Raw genomic sequence first — 27,263 nt, 5'->3', positions numbered from 1 at the left:
CTTTTACTTTTATCTATAATACTTTCAACAAAAAAAATTCAATTTCAATAAAATAAGCGGATCTCAAACAAGCCCTAAAATTTTTGAATGGTAAAAAGTCTTCAATTTAAAGAACTAAAATAAAGAAGAAGTGTTATATCCTTAACATTTTTGACAATATTGTCACAACAAATTTTATGTGGCAAATTGTTACTAGTTTGAATATGAATCCACTACTAAAATTACTTCCTTACCTACCAGTAATAGAAAGTAACAACGAAATAAAGTGCTACTTAAAATTTTTGTAAAAATATTATGGATATTTCTCAAAATAAAAACAATTTCAAACTTAGGGTCTATTTGTTATCAGCTTATTTTGCTGAAATTGAAAATTTTTTGCTGAAAGTACTGTAAATAAAAGTAAAAGTTAGCTGAAATAGTACAGTAAGACTTATGAATAGTATCAAAAAGTGCAGTGGAGCCCATAAATAATAACAAAAATATACTAAATAGTAAAATAAACTAGTTTTTTATTTTGGAGGCAAACACACACTTAAAAGGCCAATTTTAATTTACTAAAAAAGAATGTACCATTTGCACTTTGCGATTTATAATCAGCAATAAGTCAAAGTGCCATACTTACACCAACAATTCAGCCAACACAGTTAGCTGAGCAAACGTTGGTTGCATGTCACAAACTCTGAAACTCATTAATTTAGATGCAACAATTCTAACTTGCGAAGAAAACAGTCATTTCAGATATCAAAGATGATTATATCATAATAATACATAATATGTACATTAACACAAAACCACATTTTTTGGATTATTGCCCAAATGGTTACTGGTAATGAAGGTGATTACCGATTCATGCTATATCTAATTCTCCATTAACCACATGTTACTGCAATTTTTATTTATTTTGAAGCTAAAAATAATCAATCTCACTTGATTAACGAAGAGGACGCAAGATTATTGAGCTTAATCTTCCTTCCATTCCCAGCAGTGACACAATCAAAACCACATCCACAAGTTGGGCTCTCAGTGAAATTACTGACTGGAAAATCCGCTGATGCGATCCCCACAGAGAATGCTATCTCATCATCTTCACGAGTCACTTTCACAATGCTGAGCCAGAAGAATAGCACCTTAACTGTGATACCACTTAAGCTTGAGAGCTTGTCTTTGGCTATTATACCCGTTATGGTGGACTTGTATTTCAACTCATAAGAGTCAATGGTGAAAGTACAAGTACCATTCAAATATGCTGAGAATTTACCTGTGGAACTGTCGAGTTCATAGCCTAAGACGCCTTTGGGAAGAAGACCAACTGGGAAGTCATATTTTTCAAGAACTTCGTATGCAGTCAATGAGTCTTTGAGGGAGGCAGATGGGGTTGACAAAGAGATGAGAAAGAAGAGGATTAGGCAGAGAATAGCCATTGGAGACATGGGTTTTGGTTGGAAGATGGAAACCATTTTTTTGTCTTGTGTTGAAACTCTAGGTGTTAGATGGAGTTTGACTGTTTGGTATGTCTTGAGGCTTGTAGTAGGAGTAGGAGGTTTAGGTTAGGGAGATATATATAGTTCATGCAAGGGCTAAAGATGGAAATAAATTTGGATAAATGGAAGGATATTCCTTTTATATACTGTTAAGTGCATTTAATATTTTTTATAACATGTGAGTTCCAGTCAGTTCAACTGATAAAGTTTCTGATGGTTGAATAATAGATCTAAGGTTTAATCTCCACCTATACCAAAAATTGAATAGTGTTTTGGTCTGATAACAAAGAGTTATTATCAGAAGTGGATGCTATAAATTAAAACTCTCCTAAAAAAATATTTTTTTTTATAACCTATGTTCACTTCATGGTAATTACAATTGGATCAAAACAGTACCAACTGATGATATATAAAAGTGGAATTCTGAACTAAATTCATTATTCAACTTTTAATTTTTTATAATGTAATTATTATGATTGGGGAGGAGGAGATTTGAACTCTAGACGTCTTTCTTGGATGCCTAAAAGGTACTAATTGAGTTACAAGATGACAGTTAAATTATAAGACTCTTAACATTATTCAACTATTATCAATTGAATAGTTTCTCTTCTGTGTTAATCATATGAAAGATTGATTATTAGTTAAGGAGTTAGTTGAGCCCTACATTATGTGTGAGTCCAAACAGAAAGATGAGCAAGTGACAATAGAAAGTTTTTCTTTTTTGAAGTTTAAAAAAAAAAAATTATTGGATTAATTTACAATGTTCTTATGACCTCTTTACTTTATTTAGATAATACTAATAATAATCTTATTCAAAGGTTAATTTTTTATTTTTTTTTTGTTTGAAGAATTGAAATATACTAATAAGTATTTTTTTTTTTTTTGAAGAATTCAATAATTACCATCAAGGGTAAATTTATTGTCGGAAATAATTTTCATGGAAACAAACAATCATAAAGAAGAATTAAAAAAGTATTTGGAAGTCTAGGGAGGAAAAGGTTTGAACTGCAGGGTTAGCAGCATGTTGTATTATTTTTCAAAAAAAAAAAAAAAAAAGGCTTGGAAATTCACCAGTCCAAAATAACATCCATCAAGGATATTATCCTAACAGGATCCACATCCTCAAAATTTTATTTTTTTTCAAGAATAAGGAGTATCCTATACTGTAATTTTACCTATTAAACCATGACTATTACACGAGAGAAGATAAAACAGGTAACATTTTTCTCAGAGCACTGGATAATTATTAATTAGTCTACACAATTACTAATTTACTACCACCAACCTTGAAAACAAGTGACACAGGTGTCTTCGTTCAAGCCAAGTCAGGCACCTAAGTGTCAAGCCAATCCCTCTTTTCTGCTCAAAAAAAAAAAAAAAGTAGGTGCACATATTTATATGTTGTCCTTGTCCCTTTAATTTGGGCAAATCTTTATAGTTTTGTTAAATATTAATATTGATACACTAGGTTAAATACTTAAGGAGGATTTTGTTCCACGCTCCATAAGCTTGATTATCCTTTTTGGGGAGCCAAGCCCGTAAGGTTTTGTCCTCAATACCATGGATGTCAATTCCGTACCGTACCGGCCGGTACCGCCGGAATATACCGCACCGGCCAATAAACCGGTACAGATACTACCTCTGTTTCGTACCGAAAAAATACTGGCCGTACCGGTCGCGTACCGGCCGTACCGGTGAAATCCGGCTTTTCGGCCGGTAAATGGATACCGGGCCAAAAGTTCCGGCAGAGCCTACAGCTGCAAAAACCAGTAGATCCATGACACTGAGACAATGACGAAGTTCCGCCGGAGACTACCATTGCATCTTGGCCTCATTCTATTAATTTGCATCTCTCGTTCTTACTTTTTTTTTTTCTATCTTCTCCTCTTCTTCGCTTAACACCAGCTTTCTCGTCTTTGCGCATTTCGCTTAACACCAGCCTTCTCGTCCCTGAGCATTTGGCTTCTCAATGCATTTTCAAAACATGTGGCTGTGTTTATTCTTTTTGAAAATAACGTGTGGCTGTGGTTAAAGTTAAACTAAGGCTGTAAGGCATTGAATTCTATTAGAATTCACGTGAATTTGGTGGGATCTTTGACGGTTTGAATCTTTTACAATTGTTCCAAGTTTTTTTTTTTTTTTGGATATAATGATTAAATAATTTAGATTTATATGTGATGGATTGGGCCGTTGTAGAAGGATAAAGATAATGATGAATTGGGCCTAAATATATTTAAAGACATAGGATTTAAATTCAGCCAAAAAATATATATATATATATATATATATATGTTGTAGAAGGATAAAGATAATGATGAATTGGGCCTAAATATATTTAAAGACATAGGATTTAAATTCAGCCAATATATATATATATATATATATATAGGATTTTATATGTATAACGGTAAACCCGAAATACGGTATTGACATCCTTACTCAATACCCCTAGTCCCACATCGGCAAGAAATGCGCCCCACTCATGATTTATAAGTCTTTGGAGCAACCATGAGTGTACCACACATGGTACACTCATGGTTGCTCCAAGTGCTTATAAACCATGAGTGTGATGCATCTCTTACCGATGTGGGACTAGGATGTCACAGGGTCAAAGCACCCAAAAATCCCAAACCCCACACTCGGTACTCTAATATAGATGCAAAAGTAGAAGTATAAAATATAATAAAGAAAAGAACACAAGAGACCAACCATACATTAATTATAGTTAATATTTATTTTGTTTGCTCTCTCTAATGCTCTTTTATTAACTAAACATATATATAACCAAAAAAAAAACCAGGCCAAAGATTTGTAATTGAACTTGTACAATCCAATTATTTAAAAAAATATAAAATAACTAAAAACCTCAAAGGGAGTCCAGAGTCTTTATTAACTACAGAAAGAAAATAGAAAACTCAAGGAAGCTGCACTTAAACTTAAGACCCACCTAATAGCCTTCCGGTGGCAATTAGGTATTGAAAAAAAAGTGGCAATTAGTTACTCCTTTTCTATTTTTTAATGTAAACCATAGAAATTGCACAAAACTAGGAATTAACTATTTTGTTACAACACATATTAGCTTTATCATAGGATAAGATACTATCCACCACAGGCGGTGAACTCAAAAAAACAGCAAAACAAAATAGGGAGGTAGCTCCCAATTTGGCCAATGCATCAGCGCATTGCTTACTCCTTAATACAATTAATTGTCCCACCTAATTAAGAAGAGGACAGAAAAGCATTGAATTTGTTACAATCAAATCCACAGCCGCATTGGGGAGACTCCTCAAAATTATCAACTGTGAAGTCAGCAGAAGCAATCCCAACAGAGAACTGGAGTTCATCACCATCACGAACCACTTCCACAATATTGAGCCAAAACAAAAGTACCTTAACGCTCACACCCTTCAAATTCTTGAGCCTGTCTTTGGATATCACACCCTTTATGGTGGACTTGTACTTGAGATCATATGAATTTTCAATTGCGAAGCTACAACTTCCATTCAAGTAGGCTGAGAACTCTCCGGTTTCTTTGTCTAATTCGTAGCCAGTTACACCTTCAGGAAGAATGCCGATTGGAAAGTCATAATCTTGAAGAACTTCGTAAGCTGAGGGTGTGTCATCATCACCAAAGGCAAATGGGGTTGAGAAGTATAACAAAATTAAGAAACTTGCACAAAGAAATGGCATTGAAGAGATGGGTTTTGGCTGGGAAAGAAAACCCATATTTTCTCTTATTGGATAAGTGTTCTTTCCAATTCAGGGTGAGTGGTGGTGGTGGTGGGAGTTGATTGTACGTGTTGATGTCTTATGCAACTTGGTTGAAGGTGACCATTTTGTCACGTTGGTCATCAAAGGCTTTAAATTGACAGTAATTTTGGCTATACCTCACTCTTTCTGTAAGGTCCATTGGGTGCCGCGTGTTGCTTAGTTTGACACCTGTGCTTATACCATTTTTTAAAGTCTCAATTATGAACGAGTCCCAACAAAAATGTTTTTTGTTTTTCTGGGAAATTGAGAGGGATTGGGTGGGGGTGGTTAATTTCAAAGTTCCGACTTTTCTTAGATTTGAATTTGTTTTACTGAAATTACTTCTAAGATTCAAATCCTATCTTTGCTTATGGCCTTGTGCTTTTTGTGTAAAGATGATATCTTATGGTAATTCAGTAAAAACATGCATCTTTCAGTTATTCAAGTGTGGAAGTCCTATAGCATGCATGTGTGTAAAAAAGAAAAAGAGTCCTACATGTAGCATGAAAGAATTATTGGGGGGGACTCCTGATGGAATTGCACTGTGAATTGATTCATCAACATGAATTCCAATCTCATTCCAAAGAGATCATATGTACCTGTGTGTGTTATCAGTTATGTACTAATATTGAATCCTTTCTAGGCAATAGTAATCATAGAAAATTGCTCTTCTGAACTATTAACTAGTTTTACTCCTATGATGGCTCTGACGCTTTACTTTAACAAACTTGTTTGTTTCCCTTTTTTTTCCCCTACTTTCCTCTTTCTGATTTATTGTAAAGAAACCGTGCGCAACAAGGAAAAATGTATAGGCAATTGGCATAAGAAAGTATAGAGCTCTTTAAACATCTGTAGCTCAAAAACCAGGAACAAAATATTGAAATAAACCAGGAATTGAGCTCCTACAAACAACAATCTATTAAAAATGCAAGGTGCACATGCAAAAGTAGCTCATAAAAAGTCCGAAAGCGATGATGGGAGTGGAAAGACTTTGGTGGAAACATCTGTGCACACGCATGCATAGTTGTAAGCAGACTGTGACCCTTTAGTCCTTTACCCTCAAATTTCCAATGCCCTTCCAAACTAAAAAACAGTCTGATTTTTTTTTTTTTTTTTATAAATTTATCTGGCAGAAATCTTACTGTCTGATTCATGCATTGGAAAAAGGATACCGGACAAAAATGGGAACAAACACATTGAAAACAGACAAAAAGATAATGCACAGAAAAATGAGTCTCAAAGTTGACAAAGCCAGGCCAACACATTCTATAATATAAGAACAGAAAATAAAAGATGATTTAGCATCCGCAGACAGATTATCAAGTGGTCCTGGATATAATATTGATGGGCAAGAGTTACCAATAGGCTATACCCATCTTCTTTCCTCGTCTTCTGGAAGTTTAGAGTTTAAGATAGCCACTAATATCCACTTCAATCAAACAAAGAATTCCGCCTATATGATTTCTTTGTGATCCATCCATTTAAGTGGAAATTGGAAAAGTTTGAAGGGTTTTTTTTCCAAATTTGTGAGTTGGTACCTCCTTAAATACTAAGTGTTTGGAGAAACAAGAAGAGAGTATGAATTCGAATAATGAGAATAACATATTTTGTATGTAAGTATTTCTAATCATTTTAAAAATAAATATGTGCTTCTTGGATCCTTTATTTAGTAAGTGGACAGAGCAACATCTAATGTGAAGCTAATCAATGTGCAGAAACAATTGTCAAACTAAGAACTTCTCTTCCATGTGTGCTTATATTACTTTTGATAACTCACCCACTATGGTGGAGAATTTATTGGCCGTTGAAAAGGCTAGAAACTCTAATAACAGATTCATTTCTTCTTAGTTTTATTTTTATGCACTATCCTCTTTCTTAAAAATAAATATATTATGTCCATTATATATAGGTTATTATATATTGGAGAGTTGGGACATTTATATGACATCGCAATAATATTAACAACTGTAATTTAGGTATTGCCAAAAGCCTTGTGATTTACCTCTTTTTTTTATTTTTTATTTTTACTTTTTTTATTAAGGCCTTGTGATTTACTGATTTAGTGACAACCCAGTTCTCTTGGACCGAAAACTTGAGTTCCAAACCCTTCTTCTTGTAAGAGGAAAAAAAAAAAAAAAAACCCTTGGAATTAAGTGTTTTTTTTTTTGTTAAAAGGAAAGGAATTAAGGGGTTCACGGAAAAGAAACGTACTTTGATTTGGGACTACTCTTTAGACCTTTTTGGTATCAGTGTCTATCTACAAATGAAAAAAATTTATAATTTTTTTTCATAATCTTTAAGATAATATATTGTGATTTGCACAACAAAAATAATGTCAATAATAATCATAATAATCTATCGGAAAAATGATATTTCAAAATTCATGATAAGATACTTCAATATTATAAAAAATATTGTAAAATTTATTATGTTATCTCGGTATCTCATAGCCCACTCTATGAGAGCCGACATGGAGAAACACCATTAGGGGTCTACTCCATAAGTACTTTTATTATTATGGTGTAATCATGAATGATTCAAACCTCTGATCTTTTAATAGATACGTTCAATAAGTATTCGATGGTTTAAATAGGTGTCATTTTTGCAATAATTGTCGTGCACATGATTTCAACAAACAAAATGTGTACATGTGTAGGGGCGGCCACCCACCCCGCATAGACATCCAATCATTGTGCCCATTCATATACATACATTCTCGCTCTACATTTTCTGACTTAGTGCGGCCTTGACCCATTTACAAAGAAGTTGCATTGACTTTCCTAATTGTTTCTTTTGTTTCATGATTTTTTTTATACCTAGTTTTAAAAGAAGTAACTGTATTCTCATTTAAACACACGTATTATTCCATAATGGTTGTGTCCAAAGAAAACCCATTTATATAATAACTAATAGCCGAAACGTTTGACTTTTTGTTGACCTTACCTTATTGTACCATGTGACTACATAAATTAATGCTACGTTTACCATTTTAAAAAGTAGAACAATGTATTTTTTCGGTGGTGACTTATGTAGTTTCAGTGGGTACTTATTATTGTTTATATATGCTGATTATGTTGTGTTTTCTTCTTTCTGTTTTTTGTTTTTTTTTTTTCCCCTGTTGCGAGAACAAACTCAGCGAACGTTGTGAACCAAAAACAGAGTGTCCTTGATGCTACTGCTATTGGTAATTCTTTTCTTCACAAATATTAGTTGATCTTGCTTACTCTTGCATTAGTTGGTCTAACTCTTTTAAACCTACACCGTTTCAGCGGGTAACTACTTACAGCGAAGATTGTGGAGAAAAAACAGAGTAACCCAGCGCAGGTTGTGGAAAAAAAATAGAGTAACCCACAAAATCACTACAGTAACCTTCCACTAATTTGGTAGAAATATTGTTTTTTCATTGTATGTTTTGATTTATACAACGTTAGTCAATTTTCTAAATTACGCCATGTTTGCTTTGGCGATAGAAAAAAACAATGTTTCCAGACTCCAATTTTGATGTTCTTAGTGTCCATGAAAGATTTCACAAGATAATTTCCATAGGTTCCAGCCTTGTGTCATTTGGAGTACTATGCTGAAAGTTATCGGTCTAAATTAAATTTTATATTGTACTCATATCTGTAATGCATTAAGGATAGAAGGCAAATGGCTGTTCCTAGGCAGATCAAATGAACATGAATGGATTTGGGTGAACATGGCTTATAATTTGGGTGAACAAACCTCTTCTTCTCTTTTTCTTTTTTCTTTATTTATATATATATATATATATATATATAAAAAAAAAAACTATCTTTATTCTGTGATTTTGGATAAGACTTGGTAACTTCATCAAATTTTGATTTCATGAAAGTGTCTGTGTGTAAGCAATTAGCATTGTGGGTTTAAAGATTTTGTCTTGGTTCATTGTTATTGACATCTTTGTGTTTGTCCTCTATGTGTTTGTTTAAATTCCCCAGTGAATAATTTGATTTAGAATCTTAGATTAACTTTTTTCTCTTCTCTCTGAATCTTGGGTTTTCCTTTTTCAGATTTAGGACTCAATTTTTGAATAAAATTTTGTTATTGAAATTTAATCTTCTCTACTTATGCAACACAGTAAATTCTCTCTAACCTCCACTACCAATTGAGTTTGGTCCTGTGCTATATTATTGCTTTAGTTTATGTTTTCATTGCTGCATTTGAATTTGGAACATGATATACTCAAGGAGAATAAAGTTGTAATGGGGTTGAAATAAGTTGTATATATTTTTTAATCTGTACATGCATGGTATTTGGAGGTTGAGTTGCATTGCCTTATTGTGTCTTTGCTCTTCTTGCATATATGGTAGGTGGGAAAGAACATTTTTTTTTTTTTTTGAGAAGTTGCGAAAGAGCTTGGTTCAAACAAAACATTTTTCATATTCTAAAAGTGACCAACTTCTGTTTTCATGGATTTTTAAAAGATAAAATTTAGCCATATTTGCATTTGTGTTCTTAGTTTGATGTATTGATTTTGCATGGCTGCTTTACTGAACACAACGGCATTCGTTGGATCCTTTTGGTTGGACTTTGGATATAGCTATGAACACAACCATAGTATTGCCTCCAGGTTTCTAAGGCCCACATGGCAAAACAATATTGGACCTTTCAATACAAGAAGATTTCAATGAATATCATATATTTAAATACTGTTAAGTTGATATAATTATAATAATAATAATAATATATAGTTTAATAAATGTTTGAAACGTATAGCTGTTAGCAAATGTTTTAGCTACATGATTTTATTTTACAAATTCAATTTTGGTGTTGTAGTAAAATAAACCAAAATTAAATTTTATATTGTACTCAATACCTTTCCCGTGCATCGCACGGGTTAATGACTAGTTAATTAAAATTGAAAATACTTCTCTCCAACAAATACAGTTTGTTAAAGAGAAATCACGTGAGAAACACAGTATTAATCCTACATACCACCCTAATCTACTGAATCAACCAGCCACGATAATAGTTCAGTTAGCTACAAAAACAAACCATATGTATGCCTATTTATTAGCAGTTTTTACTCCCTGCTAAATAAGAGGAAAAAGAGAGAATAGACCTCCAATATTGATTTTTATTTTTATATGCAAAAGCTAATTATATAACAGCAAGATCTACAAAAGAAATTGTGCACCAAACAAACCCAAATTGAGTCCAATCATAGGATGGAAATCTGCAAAGTTTAAGGCTGGCACTGCTGCACAATATCCTGAAGATCCATCCTCCTCTGCCAAGGAATTTGATCCATTTTCGGTTTTCCCAAGCGATTTCACTGACATGCAGTAGTATGGGTCACTACTCAGAATTACTCCTCTTTCCAAAGAAAATGCATTGCTGAGAAAAGTGAGAAAAATTTAATGGTTAAACACCCAAGACACTCCTCACCTACTCGCAGCAAGAAGATACAAGGCAAACATTTGAACATTCTTACTACAAGAAATCGAATATTTAACTAAGGCTTCTTAAGGTTCTTGTGCATGAGATGGGGTAATTATAGTGAGCGAGTTCTTTCTTCTTTTACTCAGTCATAAGCTCAGCATGTTTGGCGAATAACCCCAATCATTTGAACTTCCATTTGGACCTCCTTTATCCACACGATCTTCCCTTTCCACAAAAGAAATGGAATGAATGAGAATAGCAGAAATTTTATATATAAATCTACCTAACCCAAGTTTTTAGAAGACATGCATTTTAGTTAAATACTCAATGCTGCTTCATCTCAGCTTTTCTGTATGGCACTTTAAATTAAGCTCTGACTGTTTCAAGCCTTTCAAAAGCATTTTAAGCTCAAGTTAGTCATGATATCTCTACCTGGCTAACTTCCATGGATTGAGTTGAGGATAGAGATGAAGGTATGAAGAAAGAGGTTCAGACCAGGTGATGATGCCAGAATGCCGGCATGAAATTGCTCAAATGCTTACAAATACAGCATACAAGTATAAATATCATGCTTGTGCTTGGGTGTGTGAGAAACAGAGAGAGAGGGAGGGAGGGAGGGAGAAGAGTTCAACGATTTCTGGTTATTCTGTGCAGCATGAAAAGAGTAAGTGAAAGCATTGATATATTGAGTTTACCCAATCAAAAATGGGTCACCCTACTCAACTGGTTTACCCAATCAAAGTCGTACACAAAATCTTCCCGTCTTTTTGAGATCTCCGTCTAAAATAGATCACCCTATTTAACTGGTGCCAAAACACAAAATGGTCTAAATTTCTTTACATAAAGAATGACGTCATTTTCCTTGCCATTTTTAACACAAAAATGGTTCACCATTTTTCATCTAGAGTCTAAAATCATCATTTACGAAAAGAAAAGATCCATCTACAGCGTATAAAATTTCACATCATCCAAATTACACAAATCAAACCTAATGAATTCACAACACCATGAATAACAACTCCCCTGATCCTAGACCTGAGTCAAGTCTCCTCTGCCTTGTTCGCATGGAAAGCATTCAAGACCAAGTTTGCATGGCCTAAGCTGATTTTCTTTCTTCCTTTTTTAAAAATAAAATAAAATAAAATTCAAGAACTCCCTTAGAAGATTCAAACAGCATTTAATTGATACTCTTACGTTTTCTCTCCAAAGTCCAAACTAACATAATGATAAAAGAAAATGCAAAATATCTGAGACTCAACAGTTTTAATGACATATGGATTGGTTAATATAAACTACATAGATCGCAAGTAAACCTCATTGAACACTTTCATCCTAATGTGCACGTAATTTTGGTGTGAATTAGGGGGAAAAATGGGCTTTTACCCTTATTTTTTAAAATATCTAGCTTAATGTCCCTATTTTGAAACTATCATGCATTGTGTCCCTGTTTTGAAACTCGATTTTTAGAAAATCGAGTTTTAAGTAAGTTTCAATCATCTAAGGGTGCTCCTCTAGCGTGGCAAAAACTTACCTAGAACTCGATAATCATAAAATCAAGTTCTATGGGAAACTCGATTTCTTAAAAATCAAGTTCTATAAGAAACTCGATTTTTTTAAAATCGAGTTTTATAAGAATCTTGATTTTTTTTAAATCGAGTTTTATAAGAATCTTGATTTTTTTAAAATCGAGTTTCAAAATAGGGACATGATGCTTAATAGTTTCAAAACAAGGACAATTTACTGAATACTTTAAAAAATAAGGGCAGAAGCCCATTTTCCCCTGAATTAGGTCACTCTTACACAGCTGACATTGTGATGCTTAGAGAGTCTTGCATTTAAGGATAGAGTTACATTTGCATTGATAGATCAAAGATATGCCCAAGGAGGTCAACGTAAAATATATAAGCAAATCAAAATATCATGGCCCGAACAAATTCATTACAAAAACCAATATGTAATTATGAAAATGATACATACAGAATAAAATGTGCTAATTTTCCAATACAATAGAGGACAGCAAAAGATGGAACTTATCCTTAAGCAAATGAAGTTAGCAATGAACCACTATGAATGAATCCAAATCACAATCAGCACAGGTAAAGGAAAAAGATGGAAGGTTTGTACATACAGCTCTGTTCCGATTAGCTAGCATCCCTAAGTCTTTTTATCAAAGAATCCAGAGACTTCTTTTTTGGGTTTTGCTTGGCTCCCCGTGACCCAAAGGTTCCAAATAGCCGATCTGAAGGATCCCTCAACTTTTCTGAAATAGTCACAACTTTCCTGTGGTCCAAAGCTTTATAACTTCTCTCCCTGATTACTGGATTTAGATAATTATCCGGATGATTGCTCAATAGCAAATTAATCAATTGCCGGGACTCAGAAAGTGCCAATTTCAACTGATTTGCATCCCCATCCGAGAAAATAGGAGCTTGATTATCTGCAAATGATTCCAGCAACCGAACATCAACATCAATCCCGATGATCGCATTCACATTAAACCTCTTAACTGAATCCCCATATAAAGCTCCCACAATCTTCTCGGAAATGTGAGAAAGAACTTCTTGTAAAACCCTTTTAAGTACCTGAGCTGGCAATATCTGCTGAGCAGTAGAAACCAGAGTCTCCAAATATATCATCACCTCATTCACATATTCATTCCCACTTTGCGGTGGCTCATCGGCCATCCAATTCACGTTCTCAATCAACGTCATGAACCCATCAACCTTCGCTTTCAACAACCCTGATAGCATATCTTCTGCTGCATCACGGGCTCTACTCAATGGAAACTGTCTCCTACCCCTCTCAGCCATCCTCAAGGGAATCCCTGAAAGCTGTGCAGCATGACGAAAGAAGAAATCACAAGCACGCTCCATGACAGCCATATTTGCCGCCATCTGCATTGCTTGTGAAACCCCATGAACGGCCGTATTGATAAGCTTCAACAAAGCCTCATCTAAAGCCTCACCCAACAACCTATCCAAGTACTTCTTAACCATATCATAAAAGTCCAACTGCCCACCATACGACATGAAACTCACGGAATCCTCAATAAAAGACCTCACAATCCTACAACAATCTGGCACTGTGGACGAAAATGGCGCCACGTAAGGAAATGCAGGAGCAATATCCGACGTTTGAAGCTGAAACGAGAGCACATTCATCGAATACTCGTATTCCTTCTTCATCAACATTTGCTCAAACTTATCAGCCGCAAGTGCCTCGGCTATCTGTTTCCGACAATCCGACAACAACAATTCATGATACTTATCCCTATGTTTACTCAATACATCTAACAAAGCATCAACCGGGTACCCATACCTCCTCAATGTGACACCTAACAAACTCACATAGTCCTTAATCAACAACAAGTGATTCGCGGTTTGCATCCTAGAAAATTGGTCCTCTAAAACCCCACACATTTTACTCATAGCAGTTTCCCACAAATTCTCAACTTCCATTTTCGAAATCAAACCTCCACTAGTCCTCAAAACTCGATCTTCAACTATGAAAAACCCGGCTATTTGGGCGAAAAATGTTTGATGAGATTCTAGAAATGGAGTCATAGACGATACCTGAAAATCTGAAGTCAATTGGAGCTTCCGATTCTCGAAGTAGTACTGCTTGAACCGATCCTCGAGTCCTAGGGTTTGGTTTATATGATAAGCTCTGTACAGAGGAGTCAAATCGAAACCACCACTATGACCGTCGTTTCCAAGTCCGTTACTGAGCCCAACGCCGTCGTGTTGGCCGTGTTGATCGTCTTCGTTTTCATCTTCGTCTTGAAGAGCGTAAACACAGTCACGAAGACTAAGCCGACTCTGCTCCTCTGCTTGGCGCTGCTTGATTCGAAGATCCTCTTCGCGCTGACGAGCCGAGGAGGCTTGGCCTATGGCTAACTGACCTAAGTTCCGGCTCACGACTCGGATCTCGACGAGCCAATCGCCGAACTCTTTGCTCACTAGCCTCTCGATATGCGCGCGAATCTCCGGGATCTTCTTCTCCAGCATTCGCCTGAGCGTAGACGACGGCGTTTTGTCCAGCAACTCGGTCTCGATCGAGTCCAAACACTTCAACGCCATGTAGAAGTTGTTCCGAGACAAGTGGTAGTTCGATCGGGAACAGATCTCGATCAAGCGGATACAGGTGGAGATTGAGCCAAGGGCGAGATTGACATTCTGCAACACAGTTCGCGACTCGAGGAACGAGTCGAGCGAGTCGAGAAGCGGTCCGGCGACGGACTGGAGCTTGGAGTTCGAAGTGGAGAGAGAGGATTTGAGTGATTCGACGTCGGAGAGGAGAGACTTGAGGTCGTCGACGGCGAGGATGAAGTCCTGGTAGTGAGCTTTGCAGACTTCTTCGATCTCGGACTCTTTCGAGCGAGCGAAGTGGCGGAGATGGAGGAGGAGAGTCTCAGGCTTGCCCGATGTAAAGGCCTTGCGGATGAAGGGTCCTATGTCCTCGTTGTTGCAGATGGCGGAAGAAAGGAGGAGCTGGTCTAGCTTGTCTGCTGAGTCGGCGCTTCCGTTATCGGTTGCGGTGGTTTTGGCGCCTGTGGCGGTATTTGGCGCCACTTTCCGGCGTGACTTCGTGGGCTGCATCGTAAGTCGTGTGGTGGTTGAGACTTGAGAGAGAGAGAGAGAGAGAGAGAGAGAGGGAGAGTTGTAGCAGTTGGGCTATTTGGAATTTTGGACAACAGGTTTAGATCGGCTGGCTTATTTTAGTCTTTATAAAGGGGGAGACTTGAAGCAGTTGTATCACGGTGTTGAATGGTAACAATTTGGTTAAACCAATTAAATATTGTTTATTCTTCTCAAAAAAAATTGAATATTATTTTAACAGATTGTAGATAGAATTGTATCAATTTGGTAAATTCATGAAAATTTAAAACCAATTTCAATATTTTTGTTATAAATTGAATAAATAAAGTTCTTTTTAATAATTAGATTGTAAAGAAAGTTATAAACTCATCCATGGTGTCAAGTTGTTTTAGGCTTTAATTATGGGTTTTTTTTTTTTGACAAATTATCAAGGGGATTCAAGTGCACAACTATCACAAAAAATTTCACAGACAAAAATATTCTGTGGTTATTGGACCATGTGACTACATAGAAATAGTATTAAATTGTTAATCCTATTATGATTTCTTCTTTTGTTACTTAGTTTAATAAGATAATTTAAATTTCAAATTTTTGTTGTTGATAATAACAGTAAGTGTCAAATGTCATCTAATTGAATTAAAAAAACTTCTAATTATTTCAGTAAAGTTTGATAGTATAATTTATTTTACTTAGAAAAAAAAAATTTACACACTTTCTATTTATCACTCTTGCTATTAACTTTGATTCTTACTAAGGCTGCGTTTGTTTCAGTGTAAAATATTTTTCAGAAAGGAAAATATTTTCTAGTATTTGGTTGCATTTTAAAAATTATATTAGAAAACAATTTTTAGTGTTTGGTAACATTCTGAAAATACTATTTTCCTTCAAATTTTTCACATTTTCTCAGTCATTTTCTCAGCTTCTAAACAAATTTTATATCACAAAATCCACCACTATCCACACAAAACCCACCACTACACAACACAGAAACCACCAAAACGCCACCACCCACACCACCACAATAACAACAACAACAAAAAAATCAAAGATCAAAGAGAGAAAGCAGATCGGCGACGAGATCGACCTAGAGGAGGAGATAGATCGCCGAGTGGCAGACGACGAGCTCGACCCAAAGGAGGAGATGATTTGACCCAGAGGAGGACGAGACCGGTCAAGCAACGACAGGCTTCATGTGGCGCGATCTCGGCGGGACGATATTGGCGGCGTGAAGTCGAAGGCGCGATCTCACCAGTGCGTCTGGGGTTGGGGTGCGATCTCGCCGGCGTGTTTGGTTGCGCGAAGTCGAAGGCTCTCTACTCTCTCTTCTCTCTCTCTCTCTCTCTCTCTCTCTCTCTCTTTGCGCGTCTGAGTCCGGAAATGGTTTGAAGTGAAAATAAAAATGTAAAACAATTTTCAGGTCAAAGCCTTTATTTTACGGTCAAATGAAATATTTTTCGGAAAATTCTATTTTCCATGTGTAACCAAACACACAGTGAGGTGTAAAATGATTTTCTAAAATGGTTTGAAGCCAAAACAAACGCAACCTAATAGAACACTTAAAATTTCCGTAAGATGTGTATGATTTTTTAAGTTTTAATTGACTTGTACGGTAAATGTGGACAAAGATAATATTAAACCAAATTTCAAACTCTAATTAATAATTGAAGGAACAAATCAATACTTATTGGTTTTCTCTATTTATTTATTGATTTAATTACTTGTTTTTCATAATACGGATTTTTTATTAAATTGACGAAAAGGACAGTGAGGATTTGAGAGATTGAATGAGGGTATATATATTGGTACTTGACAAAGGAATTGGGATGGGGATTCGATTATTGATTGTTGGGGGACGGCGGTTGGACCGGGCGGGGCAGGCGTGTAGTATTTGGGTTGACGAAAAGCGACGAATGTGGAAGAATATTCTGAATCTCAAAGTGAATTTCACTCGATTCTCAAAAAAAAAAAGAAAGTGAATTTCACTTTTACTCGCATATTGGCCGTGTGTAAAACTGTAACAGTAAATTTTGGAGGAGATCTAGGAAACGTACGTAAAGTTCTATTAGCCAACTGTGACTTCGTTAACATTGGGCCTAGATCTTTGCTTGCCTGGTATATGATTACAAGGATAGTACCGTTAGGACAGTCATTACAGACTCAGTTTTTTTTTTTTTAATTAATAATTTGAAAAGTAGAAGAGCCGATGAAAATATATCTTTACAGCTTTACTAATTCCATTTTGAGACTGCTCTTGGTAATAACTTTTATTATTGAACAAAGATGTTACTTAATTTTTAGTGTATATGAAAATTGAATGTCAAATTTTTTATCTAATTATCAGATACTTTATCAGTTAAACTAATTAAAACCTACGTATTCTCTTTGATCTAAATATGAGCCAAGAAATTAAATTGTTACATAGACGGAGCTTGTACATTATACAACATGTAAACACCGTTATATTATATATCCCTACAATATTCTCTGTGTTAATACCTTTCACAAATGAGAAATTGTTGAAGAAATCGTTGCAAATGGAACAAGTGGCTGCAAATCTCAAGCCAAAATCATTGCAAAGCTAAAAATCTCATTCTTAATTTATTTTTATTTTTTTAGTAAAAGTTTAGGAACTTTATTGAATAATAATGCAACAATACATCAAGGCCCAAAAACTGAAGATCCTCAAACCAAACTGAGAAACCAACATGGGTCTCAATAAACACAACCAATTTATAAGCTACAAAATTAGCAGCACCATTAACAAATACATGTTGACATAAGTGAAACTGGGAATGGAGCAGCCTAATATCTTCAGGTAGATGTCCATAATAAGCTGTAGGATTAAGGCCTCTATGTACAACCTTAATTGAAGCACAATCGTCCCATTCCTCACAATATTAGTTATGCTAAGTTGCAGACAAAAACTCAAAGCATCCACATCAGCAAAAAACATAAGCAACCATTCGGTTTCTAAAGGCAGACAATCTACTTAAAGCTCCTACCCTCAATAACTAAGCCATGCTCATCATGAATTAGAAACCCATGAGCTGTATATATTAATAGCTCCACCATTGCTCTCTATTGCCAAAATTGGCCACCTTGATGACGAGAGAATCGGTTGCCAAACTACTAAAATCATCACCACCTCAATGATGAGAGAATCAAACTGCCTCCGCCACTACCAAACTTGTCACTGCAGAATGTTCACAAGTCACAACAATCACACCTACGTGAATTGGTGAGTTCATGAAAATGTCCCTCAAAATGGAAAGCTCACTTTAAAATATCTTTCCCCCTAAATGAAGGGTTTTTCAATCAAGTTGCTACTTATTTTAATTTAAATAAATAAATAAACTTTATAAATACATGCTTCATTGAATGATTGAATTTGCATTTGCATTTGCATTTAAATATAAAATTACAAGGCCTTAGTCCTATATACAATTTAAGAAAACACATGGCTTTAGGTCCTAGTTACATCTTAATAAATGTAAAAATTATTATATGATAAAGCACTAGTCTACAACTTTTGATATAAGTTCGAAAAGTTATAAAGTAAGAAAGTGTTAGTCACCCACTTTACCTACAAAACCGGTCTTCAAGTATGGATGGAAATTGAAATTTGAATCTAGGGTATGAATATTTGAACATGTGAATTTATTTGAATTTGAAAATCAAAAAAAGAACATGTTTGGACAAAGCTTTATTAAGAACAAATAGACAACAAGACAATCGAAGAATGAAATTTATATCATTTGAAAAGGGCATGCTCCAACAATTAATTTGTAGAGGTAGGTTAACAAGGCCAACCCTTCAAGCCTTAATAGCTTTACTTAGTAATTTAAAGAAATAAAGTTGGCTAAGACAGTAGTTTAAGTAGAAAATAACAAAAAGAAAGATAAAGATTCTTATTCAAAATTTTCCTTGGGCTAGCCAAGGATCAACAGTTATTTGGGATACACACTTCTCAGTTTTACAGTGATTACTTTCTCTCTCTATTGCTTTTATTTTCCTCTCCCTACTTTTTCCGATCCCCTTTCTTGGAGGAGTTTCCTTCCTTTATGTAGCTGCTTGGATTGCATCACAACCCTCCACTTGGACCAATGTTGATTCTTACTTGGATACTTGTCCTATCATTGCCTTGCTGGGGATGGTAATGTAGGCTGCAAGTTGTAAGGGCACTGTTCAAGGGTCATTCTGTCATTAATGCGGTAGACTGAGTTGGTACAGTGCATTTAATGCAAAGGTGAGAGGTGAGAGGTGATAGGTGCTTTACTGAAAGCTTCCTCCTTTCCTTACTTGCACATTTCTACTTCCTTCTTCGGCCTTCAGCCCTATGGCTTGGTGGTTTGTCCCCAGTTTCCTAAGGAGCATTTGCCCCTTAAGCTCCTCAAGTGAGTCACTTTCGTCAGTTTATTTGACTATGTTAGCCTGACTAGGCTAGGCCTAATATGATGAATGGTTAGGCCCCATTGTCCCTCGGGCAGGTTCTGCCCAATAATCCTCTTTCTTTGGGCTTCCCCCTCCCACATCATCAATCCTATCATGTTTGATTCTAATTATCATACAACCAATGCAACAAAACATGCTAAACACAAAACAAGAGTAACAACATACAAATAATAAAAGAACAAGCATATTACATGCGTATAATAATTAACTACATACGAGAGGGGTGGAATTCTTTTAGAGGCTTCGATGAGTGAGGCAACAAGGTGCTGTGTGACGTTGATTAGCTAGGAAGATGATCATGTGTGCTTAGATTTGTTGCTTCTTCTATAACTCTAAAGGAATTATTATAGGATCTTAAAGACAAAATAATAATAATAATAATAATAATAATAAAAAATAAAAATTAATCACTCACACTCAATCTAGAAAGATCAAAATATGACAAACATTTATGACTTTTTATAGGACGTTAAGGGACGAGGTACCTTGAACGGTGAGTGCCTCCCTCAATTTATAGAGGGGGCACAAGAGTAAATCTGGTGCCAAACCCTAGCCCACAACTTTCACATGTTGCAAGCCACCTCATCACCTTGGGCCCACCAACATAGCACAACACTTAAAGCTTTGGTTATTTCAAATTTTCAATTATAAATACCACTGTCACGCCCTGAACCCAAGTAGAGCTAGGCACGTGACAATAGCCACACACTTATTAAGTTTACACCCTATAAGTGTGTAAGACCCCCTTAACAATTAAAGAATCATCTTCAAGAAAATTTCATCAATAAATTAAAAATATCCTCAATAAAGAAATTCTCAAAAGATCTCCAAATAATAATATTTCAACATCTATTAAAAATAACTAAATCCTTTAAATCAAAGGACTACACAAATAGTAATCTTAAACATAGAAGTTCAAATCTTATTCCATTAATTTCTTAAACTTCACTCATGCGCACATCCCAGTGGAAGCCCAAACATATGCTACTCTTCTTGATCAAAATCTGAAAGGAGAAAGAGGGGGAGGTAAGTTGACAACTCAATAAGTAACCAAAATCCTAATAAATTCTATCAAGCAATAAATCTGTAAAGTAATAAGATGTAATATGAGTTTTCAAAAGTTATACTATAATATGGCTTTCCAAGAATAGCTAAGAAGTTTTATAGTCTTAAAATAATAAGTTGCAAATAGATCACGTACTTTAACCTTACAAATATATATAATAGATGGTTTAGAAATTAGTCAATTTTCCATATATCAGAAGCTATAACTTACAATAGGTTCCAAAAATACATAAGCAGTTTAAGTGACTCAAAATAGTTAAATACTCAAACATTTCCAAAATCACATATGTAGTTTTAAGTAATCAAGTGGTTCAAATACTCAAATGCAATTTATATTCTTAGAAATCTTATGACTATGGTCACGCTATATCCCCGTGACTGGGCATCAGAGTACCAATGAATAACCCCCACTGGCTGAGTATCAGAGTACCAATGAATAATCCCCATTGGTTTGGGTATTAGAGTACCAATGAATAACTCACATTGGTTTGGGTATCAGAATACCAACGAATAACCCCCATTGGTTTGGGTATCAGAGTACCAATGAATAACCTTCATTGGTTTGGGTATCAAAATCAATTCATAGTCAAATTGTCCATAATCATATGTATAAAATCATAGTTTCTAACAAAATATATCTTATTCAAATATGTATATATAATCATATATTCAATAATCAAATATATTTGTGATATTTCTATATTCTTATTTTAAATCAATATAACTAACAAATATCAATTAAATAAAATACATCATATATTCAGTAATCAGATAAATTTGTGATAATTGTTTACTTGAAATCAGTAATACAATAGAAATAAAATTGTAATAATTGTAAACAAATTTCAGGAGTTAAAATACGTAAAATATAACCAATTAGGATAAGGTTATTTACCTTAGCTAGCTCAACGCAAAGAACTTCTCCCTAACACTGTCTCTAAAATCCTTAGATATCACCTAACAATTTAAAGCACCATTTACCCAATAATCAAATAATAAGAATAACCTCAAGTTACTTGACCAGATGAGAAACTTCTAAAGTACCCACTAATTTCTTATTATAAATTCTCCTACAGTTTCTCTATGGCTATATTCCATATTCTATCATTTGTATTAACTCCAATTAAAATTTGTTTCATGCCAAATCCCAAGCGCTGTGTAATATGAGACTTACCTCACACGATTATTTAGGCTAAAAAAATTAAAAGCATTCATTGAATACTCAGTAAAGCTGAGTACAATCTCTAAACAAAGGATTCACATCAGGTGCAATACTTAGGGTATTGCACCTGGTGCAATACCTAATCAATGGCTGAGATTGAAAGATTGAAAAAGCAACTTTCAATCTCAGCCATTAAATAAAATATATTTAAAAAGAATAAAAAGGTTAAAGTTAAAAAGTTAAAAAAATTAAAAAAATTGTAAGGGAAGTGGAGGTATTGCACCAGGTGCAATACCCTAGGTATTGCACCTGATGTGAATCCCTCTAACAAAATAGCCTTTGTCTCTTATCTCCATAGACTCTATAGTCTAAGGCTATTGGACTAATGGTGGTCAAACCAATAATCCACTGTTTCTCATAATTAAATATTCACAAAAAAGTATTATACACCCAAAGCAACTCCATGCCCAACAAAACACCAGAAATAACAATGTTACAGAGAGAGACGTGCTACCAAAAAAAAAAAGGATTTATCGCCCAAATCCAATCCTTCCCTGTTTACACTTAAGTTGTAAAACCCATAGAAATTTTAGATAATTCCGCTACTGGCCAGAACTACCAACATAAAATATACTCTAAATCCTAGCAAAGCTTAGATTTGACAATAAAGAGATTTATAAGCTCTTACCTCAATTGTGTAGTAAATCCTTCTCTATTTCAGTCCTTTGAGTAGTCTCCTCTCTCAAATATCTCAGCCAGTATACACTGACATAAAAATTAGACTATATAAACTAGGGTTTCAACCTTATTTTCTAAAAAACCTCTTAGTAATATTAGTTATAAAAGTTGACCCCATAAACGAAATTTACTTAAATACCCCTCCTTTTATTTATTTTTATATATATATATATATATATATTTTTTTTCCGAATATTACAACCACCGTAACTTTACTTTACTCATTTTCTTCTTCTTCCTCCCAAAACCCATATGTGAAAAAGCTTGAGCCCTAAAACAAATTGCAATGGTTGGAGTATTGCAACTACGATGGTGCGAAAATGGAAAACTCACTCCGGAAAACACCATCCCATGCCAGAAAATAAAAAACCCAACCTTGAGAAACATTACTTCTTCGTCGAAAAACTAAAACCCACTGCTCCTTGAATCCACGAAAAGCATCGTTCGTCTCAAATTTGCAGTTGCTGGAGTACTGGCACGGTGGCTCATAAACGGAAATCCCACGCCAAAAAACACCATCCCAAATCGGAAAATGAAAACCCATCCTTGTAAAACATTAATCCATTGCCGAAAACAAAAACCCATTGCTTACTTGAGATACAACCTTTTAATAGTGATGACCTTACAAAATAAAATGAATGATAATATGTATTATAATAAATACACTCAAATTTGCAACGTAAATTTCACTAAAAATTTAAAAGTAGCTAACTAAAAAAAGGCATACCTGAGATACATTATCATGGTAAAGAAAATGGTGCATGCCAAACTTTTGACTTTATCATACTTGTTTGAAACGAAAAAGTTCCTCCCTGTAACATATTTTGTTGGCCAAAATATTAGGAATTCCACTTATGTTTGGCCACACGAGTGATTGGGGAAAAAATTGACAACTCTTATCATCAATATGTTGTGATTGTAACTGTTGCATTTCAAAATCCTACATTTTATATACAATATAATTGCATTTTAGTATACTTAATTTAAACCTATTAGCAACATCCTAATAATAGAAAATAAAGAGTCTTACATTAAAGTTAAAACTCTCATGCATTTCAAGCATACCAAATCCCATAGTAGAATTTGTACTATACACATTTCCAACCTTGGCAGAATCCTACAAAAGCACAAAGTACAAAAGTTAATAATAGTAATAATAATGATTAATTATCCAAAAAATAAGTAAATAATACAATTACAACTTAACCTTCTCACAAATTTCCTCAAGAATTGAAGTCTCAACCTGGTTAACTACATTCCCTTCATTAATTATAGTCTTCATTTTCGTTTTCTTTTCCTTTTTTTTTTCTTAACAACTTGTTTAACCTTTGGCATCTTCCTTGTAAACGATGGTCACCCCTTTTGACAAACAACCACTGGATCAATAATTTTTTTAGCTTCTTTTGATATTACAAGACCATTGCCACAGGAGGTGGAATCATTCTGAATATCTATAGAAATAGGCTTATTGCTACCACAAGCATTTCCCCCTTCCTTGAGCTCCCCTTTCATTTCACATATTTGCGTCATTACATTCTTATATGCATTTTCAGAATTTGCTACCAAATTAGCAACCTCATAGAAGGCATTAGACATCTTTTCATAGCAACATGCTTTAGGTTTCAAAGACCAATTGTCATAACTTATTCGAATTTTAGTGTGCCTCCTTTTGACATTTTTATTCCATCTGTTTAAGCTGTACTTGTCTAGTATTTGATAAATTTTCTTATGAATAAACACCAATATTTGATGCTTGCATACTATCCCCTTAAACTTAAACAACCTGCATTTGTAGTTAACTTCACTGTTATCCTCATTAAAATGCACATGAAAAATTACACTTCACTTACCTTCTTTACGTGATACATCTTCACATACTTCATATTCTGAAAAGTTGTCGTGTTCCCTGCATGAAGACAAACTGCAACAAATACTACTAACTATCTCATTTTGGAAATCTATAAATTTTCTCAAAATGTAAGCACTTTGAAATTGTTTCTCCATATCATAAATAGTTATACAGGAAATGCGTGAATTGAAAGAATTAAAATCTTCAATAGTTTCATTATGCACCTTTGCTGCCAAAGCATTCTCATATTGTTCAACAAATTGTTTTATAGTAGTTTTCTTATTAATGTATTTATCAAAGAAAGCATTCATGCTTTCACTTCGCTACATTATTGACATTCCTACCCAAAACATATCTTTCACAAAGGCAAGCACCCAATGATGCCGCTCATCATACAACCCAAATAACCATTCATTGCTTTCAAGTTGATATTTCTTAATGAATTTGCCCCAACTTTCTTCAAATTCTTCTTTTGTCAATGAATCATGAACAACATTTTTTATACAGAATTTTATTGATTTATAGTCTTTGAACCCTTTAAATTTGTCAAGCAACTTATTCATGACATGCCACAAGCATCATCGATGTCGTGCATTAGGGAAAACGAACTCTCTATCGCTTTTTTCATGGCTTTGTCTTGATCCGTAATAATTGCATTGGGAGGACATTCTGACATGCATGCAAGCCAAGATTTAAATAGCCATATAAATGAATTTGTATCTTCTTTTAAAATCAATCCACATCTTAGAAATGTTGATTGCCCATGATGGTTCATCCCAACAAATGGAGTAAAAGGCATTTCATATTTGTTAACCATATATGTAGTGTCAAATGTAATTACATCACTAAACTCTTTGAATGCTGCCCTACTCCTTGCATCAGTCCGAAATACATTCTTTAACCGACCATCGTTATCAAAATCCATTGTGTAAAAGAGTTCAAAATTGTCAGCTTGCATTTTTAAAAAGTAATGGTGCATTGCACTAGCATCTCCTTCCCTAAGATGTGAACGTCTGACTTTTTCCATGTGATTTCTACAATCCTTTTCTAGAAAAGACAAATTCTCATGTCCCCCTGTTGCAACCGCAAATTAATTAAAACTCTTGTTCATTCTAATACCAGCTTTGTCATTTAATTCAAGCTTTTTTTTTTTTTTTTTCTTCACATGTGCTTTTATTATTCTATTGCATTTGTAAAATCTAGTCTTACTAGGACTCAATCCATGATTATGGTCAGGTACCATGGATCTAAGTATCCACTTTCCATTTAGGCATAGAACCAACCTAAGTTGAGCCTTGCAGTCTGTTTTTGTTTGAGGTTTTCAATTTAACTAGATTGGTAGATCTAGTCCTTTTATTTCCAGGACGATTTAATCAAATCCTTGGCTTTCCAGCATAATTACAAGCAATGGTCACATACCTAATGCAATAGAAAAATGGAAAACCCAATTATTACAAGCAACAAATTCACAACTTCAAGATTGCATTTTTTGTTGATATTTCAATTTAGATTTCATTGAAACAGAACAGAGTACAAGGGGAGTATCTAAAGCAGTAGAGGACCCTAAAACAAGGAACCTCCCAGCAATAATTTAGTTGAGAACACAACAAACAATTGACAAAGTAAACTAATAGCACAATAGTACATAGTGAACTAATAGAAATGCACAATAATTTTTACTGAATGAGAGCAATAATACAGGAGAAAACAAAGAATCAACGACTAACAAAGAAATCTAGAGAAAATACTAGGAAAAGCGGAATGAAAAATCACCTCCTTGGATGGCAAATGGTGATTAGCTCTGAGATTTGGAAGAGAACTTTTTTTTTTTTTTTTTTTTCCACAATAGATGGAGTTGATATGAACGATGGTTTTCGTGGGTTTGGAGAGTAGTGGGTTTTGGTTTTTCGGTGGAGAGGTAATGTCTTTCAAGGTTGGGTTTTTATTTTTTGGTATGGGATGGTGTTTTTTGGAGTGAGTTTTTCATTTTCGCACCGTAATTCCAGTACTCCAGCAGTTGCAATTTGTTTTGGCGCTCAAGCTTTTTCACATATGGGTTTTGGGAGGGAGAAGAAGACTAAATGACTAATGTTTACTATCGGATTTGCAAAGCTTTAAGTGTTGTGTTATGTTGGTAGGCCCAAGGTGATGAGGTGGCTTGCCACATGTGAAAGTTGTGGACAAAGTTGTGAGCTAGGTTGTGGCACTAGATTTACTCGGGGGCACAAGGCTCTAGAACCCCTAGAGTAGTTTTCTCACATAGATAGAAGAATTTGATTCAAAATTGAAAAGACATGGTAGGAGCTATTAAGAGAAAACTGGAAAAATCTAATTATGGTGGTTAGACCTAGTTCTAGCTCAAATTCTTTTGAAGTATGAATCTTTAACCACAAGTTTGAGTTGTAAATGACTTGATTTGAGAGAGATCTCATGATTTTATTGTTTGATAGCCCAAAGTTGTTTATTTCAATATTAAATTCAAATTATTGTTTTATTTAACAATTATTCATTAACATTTAAACATTCAAGTCTAGCTATCAAAACTTGATTTTGTAATATCTTTTGATTGGACAATCTAATTGGCCCATGACATATTGTTTTGATTGTTAAATCCTCTAGATTGATTTGATCAAAAGTAATAAAAAAAATATATATGGTTCAAATTACAATTTTTCCCTTGGGAAGTAAAATTACAATTTTGTGCTAAGATGAGATTAAACAAAGATCGTAAAATGGGATGTTTATAGGCATGAACAAATTTCAAT

At 34.5% G+C, this 27,263-nt stretch overlaps 3 protein-coding genes and 1 long non-coding RNA gene across 6 annotated transcripts; all 4 read right to left on the bottom strand.

Moving 5' to 3' along the window:
* Positions 1-732: 732 nt before the first annotated feature.
* LOC115971990 lies at positions 733-1,523 on the bottom strand. Its single transcript, XM_031092121.1, has one exon. The coding sequence runs from the start codon at positions 1,455-1,457 to the stop codon at positions 924-926; it is 534 nt and encodes a 177-aa protein (XP_030947981.1). The 5' UTR covers positions 1,458-1,523; the 3' UTR covers positions 733-923.
* Positions 1,524-4,449: 2,926 nt separating this feature from the next.
* LOC115971916 (uncharacterized protein At5g01610-like) lies at positions 4,450-5,309 on the bottom strand. The gene has a single exon (XM_031092018.1). It carries the CDS (start codon positions 5,205-5,207, stop codon positions 4,701-4,703), a length of 507 nt encoding a protein of 168 aa, XP_030947878.1. The 5' UTR covers positions 5,208-5,309; the 3' UTR covers positions 4,450-4,700.
* Positions 5,310-10,309: 5,000 nt separating this feature from the next.
* Positions 10,310-15,319, bottom strand: LOC115971097 (exocyst complex component SEC15B). 3 transcript variants are annotated; one of them, XR_004087231.1, is made up of 3 exons: positions 12,763-15,319; positions 10,687-10,859; positions 10,310-10,589 (listed from the first exon to the last, which is right to left on the bottom strand). XR_004087231.1 is itself a non-coding variant. In XM_031090788.1 (2 exons), the coding sequence occupies exon 1, from the start codon at positions 15,230-15,232 to the stop codon at positions 12,776-12,778; it is 2,457 nt and encodes an 818-aa protein (XP_030946648.1). In that variant the 5' UTR covers positions 15,233-15,319; the 3' UTR covers positions 10,310-10,589; positions 12,763-12,775. The 3 variants fall into 3 exon arrangements, 1 of the variants encoding a protein (XP_030946648.1); XR_004087230.1 differs by having other exon boundaries at positions 10,687-10,854; XM_031090788.1 differs by lacking the exon at positions 10,687-10,859.
* A 5,269-nt stretch (positions 15,320-20,588) lies between these two features.
* Positions 20,589-22,659, bottom strand: LOC115971048. The gene is made up of 3 exons (XR_004087210.1): positions 22,600-22,659; positions 21,645-21,706; positions 20,589-20,688 (listed from the first exon to the last, which is right to left on the bottom strand). It is a non-coding gene; the product is annotated as an uncharacterized LOC115971048 (long non-coding RNA).
* Between the last annotated feature and the right edge of the window lie 4,604 nt (positions 22,660-27,263).

This window comes from Quercus lobata, chromosome 12 (genome assembly GCF_001633185.2).
Source record: "Quercus lobata isolate SW786 chromosome 12, ValleyOak3.0 Primary Assembly, whole genome shotgun sequence".
NCBI lineage: Eukaryota > Viridiplantae > Streptophyta > Magnoliopsida > Fagales > Fagaceae > Quercus > Quercus lobata.
The sequence above is the reverse complement of the archived record's forward strand: the minus strand, read 5'-3'. Positions and strand labels throughout refer to the sequence as shown.